This window comes from Rhinolophus hipposideros (assembly GCF_964194185.1).
Source record: "Rhinolophus hipposideros genome assembly, chromosome: 7".
Taxonomy (NCBI): domain Eukaryota; kingdom Metazoa; phylum Chordata; class Mammalia; order Chiroptera; family Rhinolophidae; genus Rhinolophus; species Rhinolophus hipposideros.
Window position 1 is genome coordinate 69,897,377 of NC_138053.1, and position 27,380 is coordinate 69,924,756.

At 36.0% G+C, this 27,380-nt stretch overlaps 1 protein-coding gene across 2 annotated transcripts in view; it reads right to left on the reverse strand.

Annotated features, from left to right (window-relative positions):
• PARP8 (poly(ADP-ribose) polymerase family member 8) overlaps positions 1 to 27,380 on the reverse strand; it is a 167,244-nt gene that overhangs the window by 72,402 nt on the left and 67,462 nt on the right. For both annotated transcript variants that reach the window (XM_081053335.1, XM_081053336.1), the window contains exon 4: positions 3,477 to 3,514. In XM_081053335.1, the coding sequence (XP_080909461.1) occupies positions 3,477 to 3,514 (38 nt within the window). The remainder of the gene's footprint in view (positions 1 to 3,476; positions 3,515 to 27,380) is intronic.

Below are 27,380 nucleotides of genomic sequence, written 5' to 3' on the forward strand. Positions count from 1 at the left end.
TGCTAAAAAGTTTGGACATTTCACCAGCATAGTGGGCTTTCAAGAACACATGTTAAAAAATGACTAAGGAACAGAAAAGCAACAGATCAATAATCATGGCAGAAACCAACCTTAAAAAGATAACAGGCTCAGAAAGCTTTGCTTGCAAGTTCTAGCAAATGCCAAAAGAATAGTTTAATTCTTTCAGTACTTTGAAATCTTTAGTTACAAAGCCTATGACAAAATGCACATAATTTTTATAGACCCACAGTAAGATATCTAATTTAATTTGTCACTCTGATACCCAGCAGATGCCAAACGAGAATTTGATAAAGATTTAATACTCATTCTTAAAAAAAAAAAAAAAAAAAGCTTGGTAAATGAGAAAAGGAATAATACTTCCTTTTCTGAAAGCAAGTGGAAGCATGCTCACTAATTTTGAGAACAGGGACAAAGCTGCAACTTTTACATGTATTATTTAAAATTATTCTGAAAGTTCTAGCCAGTGTGAAAGGAGAAAAAAACAAAGGTATGAATACTGAAAAGGAAGAGCAAACATGTGTGTGTATAATATTGTCTATCTGAAAAATCAAATATTTAAATTGAACCCTTAGTACAAATTAATGTAGATTAAAATTTAATAATTGGGAAATTATTATTATAGTAACATTCACTTTAAAGAAAGCGCCACAGAAATATTACTACTAATTCTTCTCCAGAAGTGGTAGGAATCAGAACTGAGATATAGACTTGGTTTTACCACCAAACAACAACATGTCCTTAGGAAATACTATTTGCCCTCTCTCATCCATTTCTTCAAGTATAAAATGTCATGTTCTGTCTCTACACAGACTGACATTGCGAATCAATTCAATGATGTATATGAAAATACTTGACATACAGTATATTGGTTGCTTCAACCAATTCAAGATTCTACCCCAGAATGTACTAATCTCTCCCATCCTTGTGCTTTATTTATACTCCTTTTCTTTTTAGAAATGAAATTATACTGGCAATACACTACAGACTGCTCCAAAAAGACAATTTTAAAAACCACAAATGATAACCAATGCTTTATTTTAAATTTCAATTTTTATGTCTTGTATTTCTAAGTGGAGTCGCACGTGGCGAGAAAAAGTCAGAGTCACGCCGCTTGGCCACAAGAGGGAGCTAAACATTTGGTTCATTTGATTTATGAAAGGCATTTTTTACCATAATTCCGGTGCTACAGAATAATTCGGTCTTTAAGTTGGGCTTTGATTTGTGTGGCATTCTTTCTATTACCTTGACATAAAGTCCTGAACCTCTGATGATTGACATCTATAGGAGCTCCCTCAAATGAGAAGCACGATAATTATAATATTTACAATTGTGGGGCTTTTCTTTTCCTAACATGCTTTGCAAACATTCATCATCAAAAATGTTCTGTATCATAATAAATGAGAGGGCTGATTGTAAAAGTATCTACAAAAAACATTTTTCTTTATAAATATATCTTGTCTTTGTTTTACCAATAAAATCTGCCTAGAATAATTTTTATACTATTTTATACTAGGCCTATCTTTAATAATAACTCGCCTTGTAAAATTGTACAATAGTTTTTTTTTTAAGTGCTATGCTTAAAATATATGGAGAGCATACCAAAATAATGGTAAGGGAACTTATGATTACAAAATTATTTTAAAAGATGACATTTAGTTTTATAAAAACATGAAAATTCAAAATGCATAATGCAAACTGCCACAGGAAACACCTAACTTAAATGTTAAACAAAATAAGTTTTACAAGTATCCTCACACCATTAAAAAATACTTAAAATACATATAGTCATTTTATACAGAAAAATATGATTCAATCATGCAAAGTATATGAATAAAATGTCTAGATTTAAATAGGAATTTGAATTATGATTCCATTTTATGACCCTGACAGATCACAACAGTTAGTATGGTAGCCATTTGATTTTATTAAGTAAAAACACTGAAGTAAAACACACACACACACACACACACACAGAAGAAGCCAAAAGAATGTATACACATTTTTAAGAAAGTAAAACACTGTATTAAAATTACACTGATGGTAACCACTTTGAGAACCACTTATAGTTACAAAAGTCAAATGTGATTTGTATTCATCTTTTGTTGTCGGTATATATTGAGCATTACAATTTTAATACAGTTTTCCTTCCTTAAAATGTGTATACATTTTTTGGCACCATATATATTACATACATATATAATACACATATGAAATATAGGCTGTTGAAATTTGCTATTCTTTTCCAAAAAATACAATAGATTCTTGCAGTATACTCTTTCCACTGTGATAAACTAATCAAGTCATATGTGATCTACACTAAAGTCTAACTCAGTGCTTTTGCTCTTATTCAAGATAAAATACTAGATCATTTGTGAGAGAGATACTAAAGCGAAACATCATGTTGATATCTTCAAATTATCATGACTCAAACGTCAGCTTATACATCTTGGGCTCTGAGGAAATTACAGTGAGTGTAGAGAACACAACTGACCATGGCCTAGAAGAAAGATACCTGTTAGATTTATAGAAAAATGGGTCTGCAGTGATGTTACATTCTGTACTCTATGTTTTAGGCCCTAGTAATATATTTTAGGACACAGAGTGAGAACTGCTATGTATACGCACGATACCTAGTATATATAGTCCATATACCAGTTACACAGTCCACAGGCTGTGGATTACTGGGTTCAAATCCCAGCTCTTCCTCTGAGAAGCAGTGTCATCCTTTAGCTATAAAATGGGGATATTATAGTAAAAAATCTCATAGAACTGTGAGAAGAGAGAGAGAAAGTATGTGTGTGTGTGAGTGTGTGTGTTTAGTAATGTACATATATATATATATAAATAGCTATTACTATTATTTTTAGTTATTACTTTAGCTGTTAGTTTTACATATTATTTTTACATTATGAAAAGTCAAATGATGTTCCAAAACCAATAGCTAAACCAGATGAGCAAGTCTTTATTTTAACTCAGGGGTGTCCAAACTGCGGCCCGCGATCCATTTTTTTTGGCCCGCAGCAAATTCCAAAAATATATTTAGTTTACTTAAATAAACCAGGTGAGGCAATACCTCGAGTGAGTGGCCCGGCTGTTTGTGTATTTTACCGCATACGGCACTTGGTGAAAAATGTTGAAAAAAGTTTGGACACACCTGTTTTAACTGCAATGAGGTAAATATTTAGGTTGAAGCTGTCATATGGCCTCAAGTAAACTACTTCATTGGGAAACTATTTTGATTCTGGACTGTGTCTCAGGATAAGACATGTACCTCACAGGTAATCTCACAGGTAATCAATCCAGTTCTTCTATATCTTTAAGTTTTCCCCTGCCAATGTCTTACCCCTAGATATATTCATCTCCAGAAGAAAAAAATATATCTCCACAGGAAAAAAATAGTCAAAGGAATCATGACATGAATATTTGTAATACAAATAAAAAGAAGAAAAGCATACCTGGGTAATCTTCAGATACATGTACTGAATAGGATACACTGTTAAAACAGGAAAAAAAGAAAGGCTCAAGTTACTGCTATGGCAGACATGCTTTTAAAAAATTAAAACCAATCCCATGTTACCTGTTCCTTTATACAGATTGTAAATCTGTAATATAATATACAAAATGGATTTAAAAACCTGATATTTGACGTCAGAAACTTGCACATGTTTTAAGAAATATAACATAGGAAACGGATATTTAAGATATTATATGTTTGTGTAAATGGTTTTTGAAATATCTTTCTCACAATAGTGAGACTTTCTTTAGTATACGTCTTTTTATCTCAGCAATGTCTAATATTCCCTAATTTATGATCATTTGTGTTATTTGCTCAGATTTTATCAAATCATCTTTTCTTATCAAAAATAAAGTATTCCTTCTGTTTAGTATGGTAGTCAAGAACTTAAACATTTACTTTTAATATTGTTTCCTTATAATATACTGTGCTTTGGAAACATGTCCCCCTTTTTTTTAAAGAATTAACAAAATGATGACGGTGTAACTAATAGTTATTCATCAGCTATTGTCACTATATAATAAACTATCACCTGTTCTCAGAAGGACCGAGTTGTTTCAAAAATATTTTTCAACGGCATTTAAATTTTACGATTCCTTTCTGAGTAACTCCACTGCCTCTTTATACTTATCTCATATGACATGGAAATTTATCATGCTTATTTGTTCACTTTTTTATCTCTATCAACTAGATTGCAAGGTTTTTTTTAGATTAGGGTCGATGTCCACTTGTATTTTTAACACAGTCACCAATTTCAGTGCGTGACACACAGCACATATTCAATATTAACTTTTTGAATGTATCAGTGGAGCCGCCACCTGCCAGAGAGAAGTCAATCTAGTTCAAGTTCCGCCAAATTAACTGCCTGTAATCACCAAAAAAAGTCAATTCTCTCTGCAGGAACATACAGAATAGAGTTTACGTAGTACTATTTACCAAGTGAGTCTCATACAATCCAACTTACCATGTGAACAACTAGGAAAATCTAACCTATATACGAGAGACAGAGAATCAGACCCAAGTGTTAAAATTGTCCAGCGTGATGTAAAAAAACAGTTACTGTCACCACGCTTACAGATGTAAAGGAAAACCCAATCCAGAGAAGAAAAACAAAAACAGACCATCAGTATTTTTGGGACACTTAGCAAAAGAGCAAACATTTTGTATAATGAGAGTTTCAGAAGGTGAAAAGAGCGAGAATAACACAGAAGGGAACAAAGGGTTGAAAACTTCCCACTTTGGATGAAAGCTGCAGATGCACAGACTGAAGCAGCTCAGAAAACCCCAAACAGAGTACGTGCAAAGGGAAGACCCACACCCAGGAACACACAAACTGCTGAAAACCAAATGTAAGGAAAACATTTCTCTAAAAAAAGAAAAATGATGCATTACATACAGAAAAACAATAAAAAACAATGTAGCGTTTTCCTAAGAAACTGGAGGACAGAGGACAGCGAACGTTAAAGCGCTTGAGGGTGTAGGGACAACTGTGAACCCAGAATTCTACATCCAGACCATGTATCGGTCAAAAACAAAGGCAAATAAAGAAGCTTTCAGATAAGTGAAAATTGTGGGAATCTGTCCCAGCAGATTTAAAATATAATGCCAAATGAAGTTCTCTAGGCTGAATACCAGAAAGTCAAATATACAGAGGAATGAAAAGCACCAGAAATTGAAAATATAAAAGACTATTTTGTCTTAGTTTTTAAAATAGATATGAGTATTTAAAGTAAAAATTCTAACACTTCAATGTGGGGTTTATAACACATGACATTATAATCTAATGTCTAGAGAGGGGTTACATGGTCATATATACAGTTTCAACGTGCTCACATCTTATGTGAAATGGTATAATATTGACCATAAATAATAACTCTAAGAAAATTATTGTAATCCATAGAGCAAGCACCCCCACCTCTCCCCAAGCTTAAAAACAGCAGATAAATTAAAGTGGAATTCTAAATCATTTTGGAACATTTAGTTCAAAAGAAGGCAGGAACAGAGGAACAAAAAAAAAAAACAAGGGAAAAACAGAAAGCAAACAGTAAAGATGCTTGAATCCAACCATAGCAAAAATTACATTAAATGCTAATGGACAAAACACACTGAATACAAGGCAAAGATAACGAGAATGAATAAAAAAGCAAGATCCAAACCTCTGCTGTCTTATTTAAAAAATTCACAGTAAATATAAAGGCATACATAGATTGAAAAGAAAGGCTAGAAAAGATACACCATGTAAACAGTTAAGCATAAGGAGGCAGAACTGCTTAAGTTAATAACAAAGATTTCGAGAGAAAGATACAAAGTGATCACGATAAAAGCGCCATCTCATCAGGATGAAGGAGCAAAATCGTAACTGTGCATGCACCTAAAAGAGCTTCAAAATACGTGAGGCAAAACCCGACAGAATTTAAAGGACAAACAAACAACTCCACAATCACAGTTTGAGTAATTGACAGAACCAGACCACCATCCCCCAAAAAAATCATTAAAGACAAGATCTGAAATAGGTTTTCATGGAAAACTACAACCGCAGAATATATTTTTCTTTTGAGGTATGCATGGATGGAATGTTTACCAAGATAGATCATACACTAGGCTATAGAAGTAGTCTTACTAAATTTGAATGGGTGGATGGTCATCATAGGTCACATCACAGGTGGTACCCTAGAAGCCCAGGAAGTCTGGCTGTGCCCAGAAATACTGGTGGTGCCCTGTGAAACCCTGGCTGTGCCCGGGGAGACAGGTGGTACCCTAAGCAGCCCAGGAAGTCTGGCTGTGCCCAGAAGTACTGGTGGTGCCTTGAGAAACCCTGGCTGTGCTCAGAAAGCCTGGCTGTGTCCAGGATATTGCATTCACCTCTAGGCTCCTCGCACAGGGCCCCTCTCGGAAGACGCTTGTCGCGTAGAGTGTGAGGTGAGACCCTGTAGGGGTGGAGTGTGGGGACAGAGCCCCAGAAAGCAGTTTCCAGGCTCTCGGCCTCACATAGAAAGGTGCTGGCTCGGGTAGTAAATGGCCATCAACTGTGACTGCATGGTCATCAGCTGTAGCTAGTTGGCCGTCAGCTGTAACCCGTAAGCCATTGGCCACTAATATAACTGCTGTGGCTACGCTAGCAGAAAAAAATAGGGGCTAGCAAGAAGATGGTGGCTGAGCTAGCAAGAGCGGATTGCAGCTAGCATGACGGGGTGCGGGTCACAGATTGCAGAGAAGTGGACAGCAGGTAGTGTGGCTCCTGCTTCCTGTTCCTCCAACCCAGCCGCTAGCGAGAATATAGTATTATGACTCCCCTATCTATGGCTCCGTGGGTGTTCCTTTTTGGCCTTGCCATATCCTGCGTTCTGATGTGGGGAGCGGGAGCTGAGACCCCGCCTGCCGCCCCGCACGACAATTTGTATCATGTACCCACTACCGCAAATCAAGATACAGAACTATTTGATCAAAGATTGCCCTCGTGCCACTCTTTTTCGTCTCCCTTCACCACAACATCCCTAACCCCAGGCAGCCACTAATCAATTCTCCATCTCTACAATTCCGTGATTTCAAGAATATTATATAAACAGAATCACAGAGTATGAAGCATAATAGTACGTTAAGGCAATATTAGTGTACTTTGTAAAACATTACTAAGATTGGCAATATTGAGGATACACTAAAGGAGAGAGATCGAATTAAGAAGCTGCCGTACTAGTAGTAAAACATGAGCAAATATCCGCGGGGAGGTATGGAACGGGAAGGAGAAGGCAGGAGCAAATGGCAGACACTGGACTCCAGCCAAGAGCCCAGCTTTGGGAATCATGGCTTGAATCCACTGCCAAGAATCAGAAGAGAAAATAACCATGTCTCTGGTGCCTCAAACAAGCTGGGGAAATATACACTATGACCTCACATGAATTTATTTCCCATGATTCATTCCCTTATATAATGAAACTGTACCATGTGGAAATGAAATTATTGATGATGAAGGCAACCCTTCATCTGGTAGTACTGTGACAGAAGCCTGGGACATTGCCAGATTATACTCAGTGCTAAGGTGAATTACTTTCCAACAGCCTAACTATCTCAACCAACAGCAGTTGGCTTCATTTTTCATTCAAATCAATGTCTGAATCGAAACTGAAGCCTCACGTCTATCTCCAGTTAGGGAGCCTGCTGTAGTTACAGCCAAAGAAACAGGAGTCAAATTCCAGCTTTGGGCCTCACCGGCTGGGTGGCATAAGAAAAGCCATTGAAACAAGCTCAGCTTCAATCTCTTTCAAGTAATGTGGGAGAATCCAGACCTACCTTAGAAGCCTGCTGTGATGATTTAATGGCTTAACAAGTGTAAGGCCCCTAGGACAGCGCCAGACACTCAGCAGTAGGTGCCAAGTAATTTTAGTCAGCTTCCAGCACAAGCAATGGAAATGTATAGAAGTGAAATTTTATATGAATGAGTGTTCTCTGGGGAACTCAATTTGCTTGGGATCCCAATATACACATTAACATTTATCAGAGACAAAAGCTAACACTGATGATTTTATTTTATGGTTGGATTATCCTCATGATATTAGGAGACATTTCCATATTCATGGCCATACCTAATTTTTCAAGTACGAAACAGAACGCAAAGGTCCTACAAAATGATTCATCAGCTCCTGTGCTATATAGTGTGTTCTTGGTAGCACACCAGAAGGAAAATCACCAGGGTTGTAATATCTGAATCGGTTTCACTTTGTGGCTTAGAGTTCTTAGGGAAACGGTCTAGTAGCAGCAGACATGAATGATTAAGCTAAAGGACCTAATAGGCAGGGCAAAAAACAGAGCGAAAAAGAAAGCTTAAATAGAAGCGTAAGGATAGCACGTGCTGTGCGTAATAAATGCTAAAGCAGGCAAAAAATATTGTGAAGAAGTGAAAGCAAAAAGGTGAACATGAGAAGGAAGAAAAACCTGGGGCAAGCTCTGAATTGATTCAAGAAAAATGTCTTCAGCGTTTTGGAATATACTAAATTACAACTGTATTGAGGTGCTTTGCCAGAGAGAAAGTCAGGTCAGTCATTATGTGTTTGGTACATACTATATGCATAACATGGTACTAGGTTCTTGATATCACAAGTGTAAAACTAGAATCTATATAACATTTCTATAACCTCAGTAATTTTTGAAAATAAAATGGTTGCTTCTACCCCTATTCCTCTGAAAATATCTGTCCCAACCAAAGAAACCTCTCAATTGTCAAGAACCTCTGAAGGAATTCATGCAGGAGCCCTCAGATATTTAATATCTACCTAATCTTGCACTTTGTTTATCTATCTGTTTACTCCTATAACTAAAATCATTCATAGGGACATTCTTGTATGTCCCTCGCCACTTACTCCATTACCATCCGACTCCTTCTGAAGTATCTACAGAGAACTAAGAATAGATCAAGTTTCTATCTAGTTTCCAAGTTCACAGATCTAAAAAAAATGTGTTTGAGAATAATAGGGAGCTAACGGAAGACGGCAGTTTTAAAATAATAGAGATGGGAACTCCGACTTGAGGTGAAAGAGTTTTAGATTTAGAAAACCAAGTACTGACTTTAATATCTATAGTTTTATAAGTGGGCCCCCCAAAGTTGTGACTTTCTGCCATTTCTAACTCAAAACTCCCAGATCCTGAGCTGATCCTTTTTCAACTATACCCAGGGTTTTGACAGAGCAAGCAAAAACCAATTATTTGGTTGTGCAATACCCTTTTATCTTACTCTCTAAACTCTAAAGCAGTTTCTCTGATAAACCGAATCCTTACATATCTTTTCTCTCCCAGTTAGATCACTTTTAGAATTTACTTGAGTAAAAGCAAAATGCAGAAACTAACAAAAAATAGCAACTAATGGCAAACAGTCATCCACCCTCGCTCCACTGCTCATGAGTACACACCTCAATTTTGTATGTCCACTTATAAGACAACAACTTAGACCTGGGGATGTATGGACCCCACCCCACTCCCAGACCCACTGGGAACTCACTAGAACCAAATCCACTCCAGTACTTAGAATTCTGCCTTCCGCCACTCTTCAGTACCATAGGGTGAAAGAGACACTGTTCAGTGACCCACCTCCACAAACCCTCTTGCATCTCAAGCTAGAGGTGGTTTCTTCAAATACTAGAAGCTCACATTTGCTATTTGGATGACATTTATTTCCCGAAACATTCACCAACCCTTCGTTATCTCTTTTATCTTTCAAGGACACTCTAACTATCCAGGTCAACCAGCTATAGCACTGTCATTCTTTACCATTATTAATTACTAATCATGTTGTCATCTACCCAGGATTAGGGATTTCCGAGGCCCTCTCTGACTGCACTAAAACTCCTCACGTCACACATGTCCACATGGATAACTATAAGCTACGTACACGTATTTCCATGGCCTCATCTTCCCTTAGCGTTAGCTCATCAGACCCACCGCTACACCTTGGACCTTGGCTGGGAAGTGTGACTGCTCTCCCTCTAAAGTCCCCTGAAGTTCCATGTCCCACTTTCTAGTCACCATTTTATCACATTTCAGCCCTTTACTCCTGCCCTCTGACGTCCTTACATCCCCACGTTTTCCTTCTGTGTTGTTGGTCCCTCTTGGCTTATATCCTTCTTTGTGTGACCGCAGATACCTCACTGCTCTCTCCACACCACCTCAACCCCTTCGTCACGCACCCCTATCTTTCTCACCACTGAGGCCTGGGCTCTGAATGCTGCTGGAAAGGACAATGGAACTAAGGGATCGGTGCCACTACCGACATGTGGCGCTCAATACCAGCTATGCTCTTGCCTTTTTCTTTTGTCCTTTGCTTTTTCTTTTCAGTTGTGTTTTTCAACCCTCACAGCTTTCCAACACCTTATAACAGCCTGACCTTTCACTATCCACATTAAGATAAAATAGATTATCATATGGTTAATCCCTCAGGCATTCTCTCAATTCCTTTTTTTTGTATAATTGATTATTCATTATTCTACAAACCATTTAAATCACCACCTTCTCATTGAAGTTCCCATTCTCTCAATTCTTATTCCCACCAACCACCTGTAAGCGCATACTTCTCTCTTTGCACCTGGAAAGAAGACATATAAGACTATTCTATCTCCTTCATCTACCTAATTTATAGATCCTGTAAACCTACACTCCATTTAGGACCTTGTTCTATTAATTTAATGCAGCAATCTCACAATTTGAAATTAATCAAGAATTTATAATCATGGAAGTGTGGAAACATTTAGCCCCCAAAATATTAAATACAATTTAAAATTAAAAGGTGCCCCAAAAAGCAAGAATGCCAATAATAGGATTATATAAACTGTTATATACATATAATGTAATACAGGCAACTGTGAAAAAGTAATACTGTAAAATAATATGTAATAAAAGAGATAAGTTTCTGATACATTAAGGTACATATAAAATTTTGGACATCTATATTTTCATTAAAAATGTGTAAATACACATCTACTAAAAATATATACGGATAGAAACAACTTGAAAATGACAAATTTTAAGTTATCTCTTGGTTACTGGATGACAAATTTTAAGTTATCTCTTGGTGACTGGATGAAAGGGAACTTTATGCTTTGTGTGTATCTGTATTGTTTCAATCCTTATAAATAAGTGTGCATTGTGTAAAAAGAAAAAGCTAGTAATAATTAAGTTTTCCCTTTACCTTGTAGCCTTTCTAATTACCACTATACTTTTCTTCTTCTCAAAGTCAAGTTTTTATAAAGAGTAAACTAAACTGTTTTCACTACCTACCCACTTAAACACGCACATTACAATCTGGCTTCCCCTCCTAGCAATCCAAAATTCTGCTTCTTCAAGGTCACCATTGGCCTTTTTTTTTTTTTCCCTAGTCCTTATCTACAAGAACTCTGAGATGGAGACATCGTGAAACCCTCCTTCCTTGGCTCCTGAACTCCACCTCTCCGCAGGTCCTCTTGCTGTTGAAAATGTTCTTAATCACTTGACTTTCGATATTTCACATTTCATGTTGTTTTCATATTTCGATGCTTCCCAGTCATGCTAACTGCTCTATTTTTTCACAAGTAATCGCAACTATATCCATGACAGTCTCCTACCAAACATAAGCAAAAAGCCTCAAAAATTCCATATCTCCAATTCAAGCAGGCAGCTTTTTCCCCTCCCATTTTCCATAGGATATTCTACAAGCAAATTAACCTAACACATTGAAAAAAGAACTCACAGCCTTCTTTAATTTTCAACTTAGCAAATGAAATACAAGAAATTCAGGGCCAATCATAGCAGCAGCTGCTGTCAGGAACTACAGACCCACTCACCCCTCCACCACATCAAGGCAGAAACCCTCGGCCACTTCCTGGAGCAGAGAAATTCTGCTTTAGCACATCTGAAGTGAGACCTTGTTTCCAAAAAACACAGATACTGATTCTGTAGACTAAAACTTTAACTCCTTAGCGTGTCTGCCAAGACTCGTCACGATCGGACCCCCGACTACCTCAACCAGCCCAAACCCTGACCTGCAGACCTTACCTTGCAACCACTGTAAGTTCTATTATTCCTGAAACAGGTCTTTTTTTTTTCTTCCTCCCACCCCACCCCCAAAGGAAAGTTGAGCCAGGATGTTTGGATTTGAAATCTGGCTCTGTCATTATTAACTGTGAGACTGTGGGCTACCTAACTAACCACTCTCTTCCTCGGTTTCCTCATTTGTAGTACCTATCCCTTAGGGTCGTTGTGAGGAATAAACAAGTTAATACATGCAAAGCACTTAGAAAAAGAAAACACCAAAGTATTCAATAAACATTAGCTGCTTCATTAATAATATTACCATCACTATTATCACGAATCCTACCCATACAGACTTACTTTCCTGGATTACACCTCCCTCTTCCCTCAAGACTCAATCTCAGCGACTCCCTATGAAACTTCCCCAACAACTCAGGCAGACGTGTGCGATCCGTTCCCTGCGTCCCACTTCACCTTGACATTAACTGTCCTCTGGACTGAAGGTACAGACCAAACATTTTCACCCTCAACTACCTAGGGATCTGACAGTCACTTGTCACTCAATAAATACAATTTCTGAATAAATGAAGACTGCATAGCTTTTTCCAAAATTACTTGAGGACATGACTACAATACCTACTACTTGGGCAAGTATTTAAATATTTGATAAAAATCAGCAAATGCTCCTTTTTCACCCTGTAGGTACACACCACTATCCATGTGAGCGTCAGGCCCTTTCATCCCATTCTCTTCCCGGGCTTTTTGTGATGTACAGAGAGAATGGGTTCTGAATGCCAGGTCGTATGTATTCTCTGTACTTTTCATTTTCAAATCTACATAATGGGGGTGATACTTGCACTATTACCAAGCCTGATAGAAGGAGATGAATTTAATGACACGATATAGGGGAACATCTCTGTTCCAAAAATGGAAGCACCAGTTATTCTTTATACAAAAGAGTACAAATGTTAGCATTTCAAACTGATTAGTGGTTTACTAGTTGACTCATCAGGAGAGCATGACCCATGAGAGTCTATTTAACTATTCCTATCTTGAAAATATGCAAGAAGGAATATGAGTTCTCCTAGACAGAAGAGGACAGTGGCATGGAAAATGTTTGCTCAGAAATTTGTTGCAACATCCTATATGCCTTGCAAGGAATAAGCATGCTTTATCAAGGCCTCTACTGCCAACTATGCACATCTACCTGCCCTGCCCCTCTTCCCTACCACTCAGTATGGAGACAGGAGAATTAAGTTCTCATTCCAGAACAGAAGACACATCTTTCTCACCAATGAAATAAATTGTTGATACAGGACAACTTCTATTAACCTTGACAAAGGTAAAAAGGGATGAACTTGAAAGACCTAAGTCCAACGTTGATTAGTAACCTAGATGCATGCTTTATTTATGGTATGACTACACCATATGGTATGAGCAAAATTTGTCTTTTATACTGTTTTAGTCAAATGCAAGTTATAAATGGTTATAAAAAGTTTAAATCTGCTACAAATGGTTTACACAGCATGACAAGGCTGAAAGGCTGAACATGATGGAATAATTCTATAACCGAAGCAGGCTTTGTTGAGGCAAGAAAAGACTATAAATATAATGTTAAGAAAACAGTGTAAATATTCAGAGAGATAACTGCAATAGATACTAAGATACTACATCGGCCACTTTTGTCAAATATTTTAAAGTATATCAAATCAGTTATTTCCAAAATATTTTCTTGTGGAATATCAAGCACAGTTGTTAATACCACCTGAGGACCCTGCAGGATCCAACCTGTCTATTTGTCTCATCCTCGTCTTGTGTCACTGTCCTGCCTCCTTGTTTTGTCTATGCTCCAATAATGAGGGACCCTTTCAGTTCTTAAGCATGTTCCCTCTGCCTGGAATTCTCTCTCTCCTTCCCATTCCTTTTTGCCTTGTTAACTTTTTTTTTTTTTTTTAACTCATGCTCATCCTTCAGATCTCAATTCAAATGTCACCTTATAGGAAAAAACTTTCCGACCACCCTTCCCAGACTTGGGCAGATCTTACCATGGAGCAATTACACAGTTTGTAATCACACACTTATCTGCATGACATTCAGATGTGCTTCCCCCACAAAATCTGTAAGATTAGAGGCGCCTCTGTTTTCTCCCCAGCATCTACTAATACCTACACATAATAGGAATGCCGTAATTATGTATGGAAGAAATGTTTATCAAAAATGTATAAATCCTTTTATCCTCCAACTCAGAATAATCTTCCTCACGAAAGCACTTAGCAAATATGATTTTCAAACCCGAAGAGCACAGAATAAAGAGCATGGACTTTAGAATATACCGCTAGAATATACCACTACAAGTCTGAGAACCTGAGAAAGTTAAATTGACTAACCTCCTTCTGCTTGTTAAGTGAGATAACATCTACTTCCTAGTATTGTCAAAAGCAGCTGTGAAATGACAGGAGATGATCAGTGAAAATGATTTCTCAACTTCCTCCTTCTTCTCCCCCCAAATTTAAGAATGAGAAGAAGCAAAATAATTATCTAATGGGCATCCACAAGGCCTCCTCTGATCTGTTCCACTCCTTCCCCTCCCTGCTGCAAATGGAAGCCCTGGGATTTGCAAAGGAGAATCCCTTCTCCCAGGTGGAGGGAGAGGAGGGCTGAGCGATGGGATAAGCCAACCAGAAGTTGCCTACAGTAGGAAAGAGAAGTTACTCAGCCTGTATTGTGGGCACGCTGGCCTCAGTGGCTGGTTCAGGGGGCTTGTTCAGAGGAAAGCTTGGAACTTGAATGGTTCTGGAAGAGACACTTACTCCTCCTGGATGTGAATGAGAAGGCATATAGCCAGTTTCTGCTGGTAGCTTTCTAACACCCATGGTAAACAGAGAGAGGTGGAGCTTAGAAAAATTCAGGGACAGAAGCAGAGCCATGATCAAAATAAACCTAAATCTCACTATCAGTGAACTTTAATTTACATTGCATGAACAAATAACTTTCCTTTTACTGTTTAAGCCAGCATGATGTTTGTTTTTTACAATATAAATCATCCTATTTTGTACACAGGTCTATTACACTACAAACATTTACATTAAAAATAGATATATAGCCTTGATTTAATTTCATGATTTTTGCTTAATTATTTTAGAGAACATACTAGTGACTCACTTAGGCTTTTAAGTAATATGCACAAATTTTATTGAACTTATGACTTAAAAACAATTGTAATAAATTAGGTATCACACAACAAAAATTGCAAGTTCACAGTTCTTATTATTTTTTGTTTGCCAAAGATAAGGTCATTTTCTTTAAGGTATGGAACACTTTTCTTTCTTGAGGTTAAATGATTTTTTAGTCCTTTATAAGCATTTAATTTATTATTTTGTTTCATTACTGTATGTAGATAAAATTGGATTTGGAAAGCCATAGTCCTATCCACAGCTTTGCTTGTTTCTTTCTGGACTACAGCCTTTTGGGAGATCAGCAACTAAATGGGAGTGGTAATACTTTCACACTATGTAGAATAGTACTTCTAAGCGCTTACTGAAACCAATTAGCCTTTCACTCTTCATTACACTTTGGAAAAATGAGTCATTCTCACAAGATTAATGTGAAAAGTATAATTATTTGAAAACAAGGGTACCGTACTTAAATCTGACATATTTTGACCACAAAGTTAATTGATTACTAAATATTCAATTAGCAAATGCAATTCATCTTTAGGCCAATGAATATGTAACTAAAAGATAGCCTCAAAGCAACAAATATGTAACACAGAGATAAAAGGTGGCAGCTTAACAAAACAGTTATAATTACACTACAGTTCTGAACATATGTCTAAACTGAACACTACCGTTAATGTGTGGATTTTTCATGTGGAAGCAGCAAGCTTCATCAAAGTAGACTCTGCTGACTGGATCCAATGAAACAAGAATTATGTAAGATTGAATTAACTGATGAGACGTTTACTTGTAGGAATTCATATAGATGTTGCTGTTTTAACATTCTGTGTTCTAACAGATATCTGGGGAAGGCATTCATCTTTTTTTTTTCTTTTTAAGCTATAACTAATTTTCAATTTTGTAGACACTGCTTTTATAAACTAAAATGAAACATGTTAAAAGAATATCTCATTCTCACTGATCCTTCCAGAATTCAGCAACCTCTAAAGAGTGTCCTTACTTTTCATAGCCATATAATTATTTCCAGAGTAGTAAGAACAGGCCCTCTCTTTTAGATAGGATATTTATTATTGAACACATCAATTGGGCAACCGAAGCTATCCTAAAATATCTTGTTTAAAAATGATTTTCGTTTAATCAGGAATGACAAGCCAACTACTGAGGGACGAGGATTGACTTTACAGGTGGAACTAACACCTCCAAATTGCTCCCAAGGAAACCGATCTAGTACCTGGCTAACAGGTTCCCAGAGTTGCCAAGGGTGAGAAAGGTCACTTTCTGGCCGGCAGGAACCTTAGCAAACGTTGGGAGCTTCAACCAGACAGAAATGCACCCAATTTCATAGGCACGGAAGGCAAACGCAGTTGGAGAGAGTTTCTTGATGTAGTTTTTCTAGCCTGAGAGAAGCAAATAACACAAGCTTTTAAAAATTCAATCCAAGCTTTCTTATGAAAATTTCTGGAGAGAAATTAATTCTATCACCTCAATAGCTCATGGTTCTATTACAGATTTGCAATCTCAGGGAGGCCAGTATGGTCAATTAACACTCTCACTTTTTTCTGATGAAGAATTACTTTTGGAAATTATTAATGATCACAGGAAGGCTATTAAGGGAAAACTGTCAAAAACTTGAAAATGGGCAAAAAAGATTCTAGATGTCTTCCACTGTAACGTTGGCATTGTATAGTGGACCCTGAAACTGATTGTTTGATTCTACAGAGGTTTCTGATTGCCTTAGCTTTTTTTCTATTCTGTAGGGATAAAAGCTAAAGTTATAAAAAGCTTGATCATATTGCAAATGATTCCTGTGCATGCATTACAAATGAGTTTATTTTTTGTTTTGTTTTTTGTTTTCTCCCTGGAAAAGACTACATATCTCAGTAAGTTAAATGTCTGTATCTTCAATTCTCATAGGAACCATCTGTAGTATGCAAACGTAAGTGGAGAAGCTCTGGAATTGATAAATGAATTCCTCCTTAATTCAGATTAAGGAGGGCCCTAAAAGATTGTCAACTTTATAAATACAGTCGACTATGCTTAAAATACTTTTGGTTTGTTGAAAAGGTAGAGGTAACTAAAAGGTTTATGAATAGGGATTGGTTAAATAAATAAGAGTGTATCTATTGCAAAGATGTTACAGCCGCTAAATGGATGTAAATCTGTAATCTAATAATGCTGTGAGGCCATTTTTGTTACAAATTTGGATTTATATGTATTTATTAAAATATGGATTTGTAGTTGTATAGGACTTGTCTGGGAAAGAAGGGTATAAGAGTATGCTTTTGGGAGGAAAGAAGGGTATAAGGGTATGCTTTCGGAGAATCATTATTGTTATTGCTAATAAGGTTTGCTCTTCTTTTCTATTTTATTCTGAAATAAACTTAATAGTAACCAAGTATACGTGTAGGAGGAAAGTACTCAAATTACTTTTTAAATTGTATTACACAAATCAAGTAAGAGTATATTCATTAATAATATGGGGGAAACTCCTCTTTATCACCTGGCTAGGTCCTACCTGTCCTTTGGGAATTAGTTTACTTTCTCAAGTCCCACCGCTCAGCTTCCACCACACTCTGTCCAATCTAACTCATCAAGATTAAGTCTCCCCACTAAACAGTTTCCCAGGGTCCTATGCTCACCCCTCCTATAATTTTTCAGTTATAATTTTATTCACCGTGGCGTCCTAGATGCTCAATACACATGCATCTTGTCTCCTAAGAAAGAGGTGCTCAAGATAAATAAATGTTTAGCTTCCTTGCCATATACACTGAATGGCTCTTAAAATATGGGAAGTATTTTTATGTCCTATCAAAGACAAACAACCCAATCCAATTAACTTAGTCTGTTTACAAGTCGGATTTTAGAAGAGATGAATAACACTTGCCTTTCACTCATGGAATACTTTTTACCTATATAGTATGTTAAGGGATATAATTTGGCTCATAAAGTGTGTGCATGAAACAAATCAGTGTAACGTAATTTTACTGTACTGTATAATGTCATGAAATGAGAACAAAGGAGTCACACAGCCTGTGTTTATACATTACGCGGGAAGATTAGAGTACGTTCATCTATAATGCAACATGCTCAAAACCATGAAAATATTACACTTGATATCTGCAACAATGACTATAAAATCTGAGCAAACAGCAAAGGACACTGAACGTTTTTGAAATTTCAATATTTGTGGGCCATGCAAATATGTTTAAATAAATTACAGAATGTTCTGTTTGGATGTATTCTGTTTGGCTCTGAAGGAGCCAAACAGATGTACGCTGGAATCCTGTTATAGCACTGCCACATGAGAAAAGCTACCATCAATCCAGCTTATACAAATGTTCTTCCAGTCACTACAAACCCTTTGTTCATGATGAATTTCTGTTATAGCAATACATTACAGTGTTGTTAATGATATTGGGGCTCTAAAATATAGGTTTGTCTTACACTTGGTTCTGCATATATAATCTTGTTATGGTTTGGATTTAGGATGGGCATAAATACCCCACTGTCTCAGCTTTCCTTTCTAGGCAATGCATGGTTAAAGACTAAATCCATGTCTTAGCCTCTTGGATTTGGGCACTACGGATTCACTGAAGAAAATGGGAAGCCTCCAGCACCCATAGAAAGTCATTTCTGTTTCTAAAAATAGATAAACCTCTTAACTCCAAATAAGTCAATGAAGACATTTCCCAGGGTCCAGAATGCAGAGAACAGCAAGCAGAGGTGGATGGGGTGTGTGAACGCATGTTAACTGTCTCTGTTCAATCAATCTGAGATAGAAAATGTATAGTAGCCTCCTGGAAACATTTACAATTTGGTTGAGAATTATACAGTTCTAAGGATATGAAAAAGGAAAGAAAATCAGTTGTATATAATTTTAGATAAGGGTTAATAATTAGTAACAAATTGACTTGTTTAAAATTATTATGTGACTTTCAACCAGGGGTTCACTTACATGCTGCCCTGTTATCATGTGTGACAGACCATATAAGATTATCATCACTTTCATCATCCCGTGACAGCCCAAGGCAAATACAGAACTGGATACTCTACTTTTACACCATCCCAAAAGTCTTTTCTTCTCCTTTTCCCCTTTTCTTTCTTAAGAGAGCCAGTGAAAAGGAAAATGATGAAAATGACATTGGAAATGATAATAAAGACATTAAATTCTACCATAGACGTTGAAAACTGACCCTTTTTAGGTATTACAAATTGTAAGGCTGAGAGTCAATAAATGATGAGCCATTTTCTAAATTTTTTAGCAACCATGATTTCTGTCCCTGGATATAGTTTAATTAAAATCGAAACATAAATACTATTGCAGCTTAATGTAATCTTTCAGAAACTTACTTATTATATAATATGAATATCAGGTAAAAATCAATCAATCGGTATCATTTAAAAGTTTTTAAAAACTACTTCAAGAATTTTTAAGTATAAAGGTTTTGTTAAGCAAAAGGAAAATTATTTATTTTCATTCCTATAGTAGTTACAAAAATTAAAATCCGCTGAGTCAAAACTATTGTATGTCATTTGCATTTTTCATTTAAAAAAGCAATCTTTACTACTCTGCTTTTAAAGCCAAATTACTCAACATGTTTCCAAAGCAGTCCATTCATTAGCTTTCATGCAAATATTAGTCTGCATATCAACTATTTCTATTCAGAATTTCTTTTAGCCATGTTTAGCAAGTCTGTTCAAAACACTGCATTTATAGTAAATAGAAAACTAGTTTTAAAAATTAGAAGTACTATGCATTAATTTCTATGTATAAGTACTATCATGCTGTGTATTTCTTAACATTCTCTCCCATATTGTATGTATTAATAGTTTATATCTCCATATTCTAATTCCAACTTTTCTTAGGGGCAAGCACTAAATTACTGTCAATTTATTACATTGTATCTCCACTGAACAATGAGTCAGAACCCAATATTCTTATGCTTATATGCTAATCCCTTGGAAAATTTAATAATGATAAAGATCATAGTCCTTTACGTGAACACCCAGGAGCTAGATGTGTTTTGAAATTCAGAGTTTTTCATAGTCTAGAAATACAGCAGACTGCACATTTTACACCTTAACATAGAAAACAGTAATATATCTTCAGGGAGATGCATGGATATTCCCATTCTAAATAATCTCATGTCAATTCAGATCAGTTTGCCACGAAATATTGGCCAAATTTACAAAATAATCTGTTTCAATTTTTCAGAGCTTCTTAGATTTAGAAATTCTAGATAATGAGTTATATATAGTCTATATATTTCAACTTTAATATCTGAAAGTATGGCTCATGAGGCCATGTTCTGTAATTAAACAAATATATAACTAATTAGAATAAGAAATCCATACATAAATACCTAAGCACTGGGTCCTAGACCTTATGCTTTCCCAATGACTGTATTCAAAATAACTAATTAAAACACCTGAGGGGGATATAAACATTTCCCATCATAGTAAGATTAGGATAAACACATCTACACAGTGGAAAGAACAAAAAGCTGTCTAGAGATCCTTTATTCCGGGTTCAACAAGCACATCTTTGTTTTTTAGCATATAAATAACTTTCAAGAATTCTACCAGACTTCCCAGATTTACGAGAGCCAGAACTATACAGGAAAATGTCTAATGCTATGAATTTCCTATTTTACATTTTCATTTGATTCAAGTTCAACAGACGAACATGCTCATTCTTTTGGACAGAAGACCAAAGAGACATACATTGAAAAAAGAAATTCGAATAGAGAGACTTGTTTTGATTTCATTTCTCCATAGGCCAACCAAAGAATAAAATAAAAGGCTTTGAAAATGGAAAAATAATGTACATAATAAATATAATCTTGACTTCACAGAGTGTCAGAGTGAAAAAGAAGTCAGTAATCACCCTATGTATACACCCTATCCTCATTTTAAAGATAAAGAAACAAGAATTTATAGGGAATTGTTCAGCTTCATGTGGAATCAGAAGTAGAACTAGGTTTCCTGACGTTTCCCTCTAAGCCCTGAACCTCTTGGGACTTTGCACACTGAGCTTTGCTATGCCAAGAAACTTCTGATTACGTCATGACGAGATCTAATCTTTCCTCCTCAAAATATTGCTGAACATACATAGGCAGCAGATTAAGCCAAACACTACCAGGTACCCTTTCCTTCACAGCTTACACCATTGTCTTCCAATTAATATGCCTACGTGTATGCAGTTATTTCTTCATCTATTATATTTCACCTTTGATCATTATTAACAAAAGAACTTCATATTTTGAAAGTACAAAGTTGTTTTCAAAAGAAATCACTAAAAATATAATAAAAATATCTCCATGATTTTTGGCACTGAATAAATAGTTCATCAGCTAAAGTACTGGTTAATAATCAGCAGAGACTCAGTTCTGTCACATTAACTTCTTTCAAGAAATAAAAATAGGTTTGACATTTATAAAATTTCAGATGAACAAAGAAAAAATTGATAAAACTAAGACCAAACAAAATCCAGTTAAAATTCTTCTACAATCTGTACTGATGACTCTAAGTCTTACGGTTTTAAAAAAATCTTACTTCAATTTTAAAAGAGGAAATACATCCAGGTGTTTGCCCTAATTAGTAGTAGATAAGCAAAAACACTTAATACCTTAGTTAATATATTTCCGTATAAGTTCGATTTAAGAAAGCATTTAAAATATTTACTTGACTTAAATAAACTAGTTCCTTAAATGCTTAAATGCATCTAGTTCCTTTCTTCTCCCATGTCACATTCTAAAATAAATTCTGTTCAGATAACGGACATTTCATAAAAGATAGGAAATGTTTCAAGGCCAGGCTTCATAGTCCTAATGTATATTTTTCTTTTTCCTTTTAAAAGCTATGAGTGTCTTCATGTTTAAAGTTGCAAGGTGACAAGAAGGATACTGGCGCTGTCATCATTCTCATGAGGAGTCCAAATTTATCAGTAAGAAAAGGAAAAACATTTGAGACAACTAATCTGGAAGGAATTGATGGCAGATGCCTGCAGGAGATATTCTTACCTAACTGAAAAGAAATAATTCAAAAAGAGTTAGCTTTCTGAACTGCAAAGAGAAATAAAATTTACTCCCACAACACTCAGAGAATTATAGTCATAAAAATGGGCCATTTAGTTGGGCATCTCATTTTAAAAGTAAGGAAATTAAGGCCCAGAAAGGTCTCTAAATTTGCCCTTGGCTACACAGCACTTGGTCCAGAACCTAGGTCTCCTTTGGTGCTGAGGACTTTCATTAAGTTTTATCGTTTTCACAATTATTTAATTGAATTTGTACAACACACTTATTAATATTTGTATGTAGCAGAACACTAGCTCTTGCTCCAACTCAGAGATCAATCAATAAACCAATTATGAAATGTATTTTAACAGACAAGTGTGAAAAAAAATTATTTTTCCTCTGTATGCTGTTTCCTTAGCAAAGCAATTTATGTGAATGGACACATGCCTGATTCTATTTGGCATCAGTTCTGCAAATTGGTATTAGTTAACAAAGTAAAGTTCCTATAATGAGGTGATTCTGTTGAAAACTATTTTTTACTAAGTTCACAATTGCCAAAGTAAAGAGAGCAAAAATTTGTCTAGTTTTATTTTTTTAATGAATGGGATTTTCACTGCAGAAGAGGAACAATTTTCAACAACTGCACATTTATATGTGTACCATAAGACTGGACCACAAATTTGCCACATATCTTAGTATATTTATGAAAAAAAATGTTTCACTCTTCAGTCAGTTTGAATAAAAATGAGCTATTGGTTATCTTTTTCCACATCAATGAAGGTCTTTGATTTGTCTGATTACATTACTAAACATTTTTTAAACTTAACATACAGGTATTTCCAAGAATATTTCATATTTCATATGAAATTTCATTTTGAGTGATTTCAAAATCATACTTTATGTAACATTTAAAACTTTGTTGGAGAAGCTATTAACTCAAAAATATTTAACTTTCTTAGTATTAATACATTTTAAACATTAAAATGTTAGTTTTATTTTCTATTTTCGAAGTATTTTTATATCATGTATTCTTGGGAAAGAAAAAGCAACTAATTAATTCTGGGAGGGGAATAACTGAAAGTCTCACATGGCTGCCCACCCCCAACCAAAAAAAAAAAAAAAAGAGAAAAGAAAGAAAAATCAAGTCTGTGCAGTTCTAGAAGAATTGAAGAAGTTTTTTTTTTTTTTTTTTTTTAATTAATTTTATTGGGGTGACAATTGTTAGTAAATTTACATAGATTTCAGGTGTACAATTCTGTATTACATCGTCTATAAATCCCACTGTGTGTTCACCACCCAGAGTCAGTTCTCCTTCCATCACCATATATTTGATCCCCTTTACCCTCATCACCCACCCAAAGTTTTAAGGCCTTAATTTTGGTTGTGATTCCTATGAAAAGAAGGGCCCAACATAAAAACGGTTTAATAAATAGCAAAGGTGAAACTAACTTAACCATCAATTAAATTGCACTCAGAATATTAGAGAGGGCAGAGAATGAGAATGACATCAACTTTAAGACTGCGTGTAAACAGCAAAAAGACAAATTTCTAGGACCTCAAAATCTTAAGATCAACAGAATCATTTTTCCCATTTTTGATGAGTCAATTCATAGATAATTGAAAATTCAGATCCTTCTTTTAAAGTCAGTCTAATAGCAATAGCATCCATTCATCACCTATACCCACTTTGATATCTAAAAATTGCAAGTATCAATGGAGCCTCTTCACCGGATTTTGTCATTTAATAGAGGAAACCAGATAATGGCTTAGAAATATTCATTAGAATTGAAAGAAAAATTAAGCCTTAAATTACTTCCACCTGGAAAAATGACACAGAACTAATGGATGTTGGCAATGTTCACCTCTGCCCAGCTCTGGTCCCAAGACCTTTCTTCTCAAATATGTATCATGTCAACCCATTCCAACAATAACAAACATGACTCTGAGGAAGCAATTCAAAGTGATTATTCCATGAGGACTGAAAATACTACAAAACGAAAGAGCACATGTGAGGTTTTCATAAATATGACAAAGATGAAGCCCATGAGAGAAGTGACATTCACACTTAGAGTGAAAGGAAGTAACAAGAAACGGAATTTAACAATTAGTTCTCGCCAGGCATTCATAGTCGGAACTCAACATTCATTTAACCAAGTATAGAGTGAATGACTACTGAAGACCTACTCTGTGCCAACACAGCTGAATTAAAATAGACAGGGCCCCGAACTCAGGCAGTCCATCCATCGAAGGAAAACACAATGAAAACATCACACACATAAATCAAAATTACAGTCATGACAAATGCTATGAAGGAAGACTACACCATAAATTGGAGCATAAAACAAGGCATGGGACTTGCCAATGGTAACGGGAAGGAAGCTTCCCCAGAGAAACAGAATGGGCAGAAATCTGTAGATAAGTAGAAGAAAAGGATTATAGGAGTTTAAACACATCACCCCCATTTTTTAAACTGTTCATTTTTTAGCCTTATAGCTTCCAACCTAAATGTGGAACCCAGACTCCTTCATGGACAGGGATTGTATTTTTTTCCTCTATGTACCTGTAAGTACCTCTAGCCCTCCTGGCACAGTGGAAAGTGCAAATCATAACAGACCTTCACACATTTTGTTGAAAAGAACTGAAAGCAAGCCTACAATTAATGTAGATTATCAGAAGTATTACTTTTAAAAAATGTTGTCCACATCTACCGTTGCCAAAGTCTGATCAAAGCACTTGACGCAGTACCCACACAAAGGAGAACATGAAAAGAGGGCTGCAGCTTGAGTGAATCAGTGTTCATCTTTTCCAGAAGAAGCCAACCCCAGTGGGAAGCTGGAGCAGTAGACACCGGGACTGGACAAACTCCAGCAGAAGGGAGTTAGTTATCTGGCACTTGAGAGAGAAGGCTGACTCACGACGTGTCCAAATGTGCCCACAGCTCTTTGTACAAGGAATTAGCTCAAATGTTCATGACAAAGTGGGGAGGTGGTCATAAAAATACTATAGCCCTACTGATAGGAAGCTAAGGATAAAATACCGAAACTATTCTCAGGGCAATGCCCTGTCACAAAACACGACTACAAAGAAAGTGCCTGTGTTTTTCTTACAAACTTAAAAGGCCCTGCGAAATCTCAGATGGTTTTGATTTATGACTATAAATATCATCCTTACCATACAGCATAGGATTACCTTGTCCTTAAATGTCAGAGTAGTTTCTAATGACACGCTCTTTTGATTATTTCCATGTTAAAAAGAAATAATATAGGAAACAGAGGAAGTATTATCCTAAAATGTAAATTCTCTCCCCCCATGCATCTCCACCCTCCCCCTCCAAATAAAGCAGTCTTGCCAAGCAGAGGGACCGAGATGGTCCATGGTGACAAGCCCCGAGCAGTGCCTCTTGCACTGCGTATGACCAGCCTGCACAATCCTTGGTGGTCCTGCCCTCCTTGGAGAACATCCAGCAGCCATCATGTCTCCTGAGACCATTGTGCAAAATGGTTCCCTTTCGGGTTTTCCCCAACTATGCAAAGGGAGCTTTCTCAATCATGGCTGTACCCAAGCCAACTTTATTAAATGGAGCTTTGTTTCCAGGGGATTTTTAAATTGAGACATCATTGGCAATGTACGATACGCTTTACAGTGGCGAGTGATACTAATCGATGTGGTTAAATGAGAGAAAACAGCCTGCCTTATCGGATTGTGCAATCAAATCTGAGGTACTCAGATCAGTAAAAACTTATTTATAAAATGTGAAAAGAAATAAAGCATGGGAGGTAACTAACGAAACAGTTTACACATACTTCCTTCATTTACTAGATTTTTACTGACACCTTTTATATACCAAGCACTTAATTATGTCATTTAACAAAACACCATAAATTATTACTGTACAGTTGAGGAAACAGAGACTCTCAAGTTTATATGCACTCCCCAAGTCACAATCCTACTGAGGGGAAAAGTGAAGCTTCAAATCCAGATCTGTCTGACACACAGCTAAGTAGGAGAACTTAAAAAAAGTAAAGAAAGAAAGAGGTTGGGAGAGTGACAACTTGAAGCAAAACGGCAGAGCTGTGGAATAACATGTAAAACAAACTGTCAGCTTTCTAAAAAGAGGCATGGGAATACCACAGGAGTGGGTGGCACAGCCATAAACAGCTCAGGCTTTAAGGGATGCTTCCATAGGCAGGATTTGGAGGAAATCTGGCATAGATGCACAGAATTAGAAAAACGATCTAAGCAGTATTGCTTACAAACTGATAAAGCCAACATTAGCAGTGCCATTTTGAAATACAAACACCAACAGAAAAGAACATACTGATTATATTTTCAAAAGACTGGCTTAACACCCAACAGATCTTTTACTGGCGTTACAGCTTAACTAAACTGTAAACATTTGTTTCAGCACCAGTGTTGTACACTGTGTAAACAATTGAAAATGTCTGCCATGAAAAAAACAATCAGCAAATTGATAAATTGTCCTTTAATTTATATTATTTAGCCCACTAATTTTGCTTTAATTGAGTCATTATTAGCAGTTGACACATGAAATTATGTTTGAATTTCACAGACAGGTCATGATTAAACATGTGTTCACGTGCATAAGAGTTAGCCAGTACTTTCCCAAATAAGCAGTGATGATTCAAATATAAAATTTTTATTTGGAATTATGCATAAGCATCTTGTTAAAGTGTAAATAGGTAAATAGCTCACTAAATGTTTTTGTTTTTTACTTTAGACATTAGTCAGCATTTGCTTTTGGCTAATATACAGACACACAAACGTTATGTAAAATGGTTTCTGAAAGGCAACTAAATTCATTTAACAGATATAAAACTATCTATCCAACCAAAAAAGTTCAAGTATTTTAACTACAATTTTAATAACAAAAATAGACACAACCGAAATTTTAATATGCATTGCTTTTACCAAAAATTAAAAAAATAACATAACTGTAATACTTTCCATTAGTAAAAGAATAGATTATAGACAGATGGGTAAAAGAGGGAAGAATTATCTAACATTTCATCATATATCGTGAACAGTCATTCTGATGGAAAAAATGTGATTCTTATTCATGTACACATCAATTTGTCAATATAAATTCATGTAGCTCCAAATTAATTTCTGAACCAATTAACTTCTGTTTTCAGTAAAGGATAA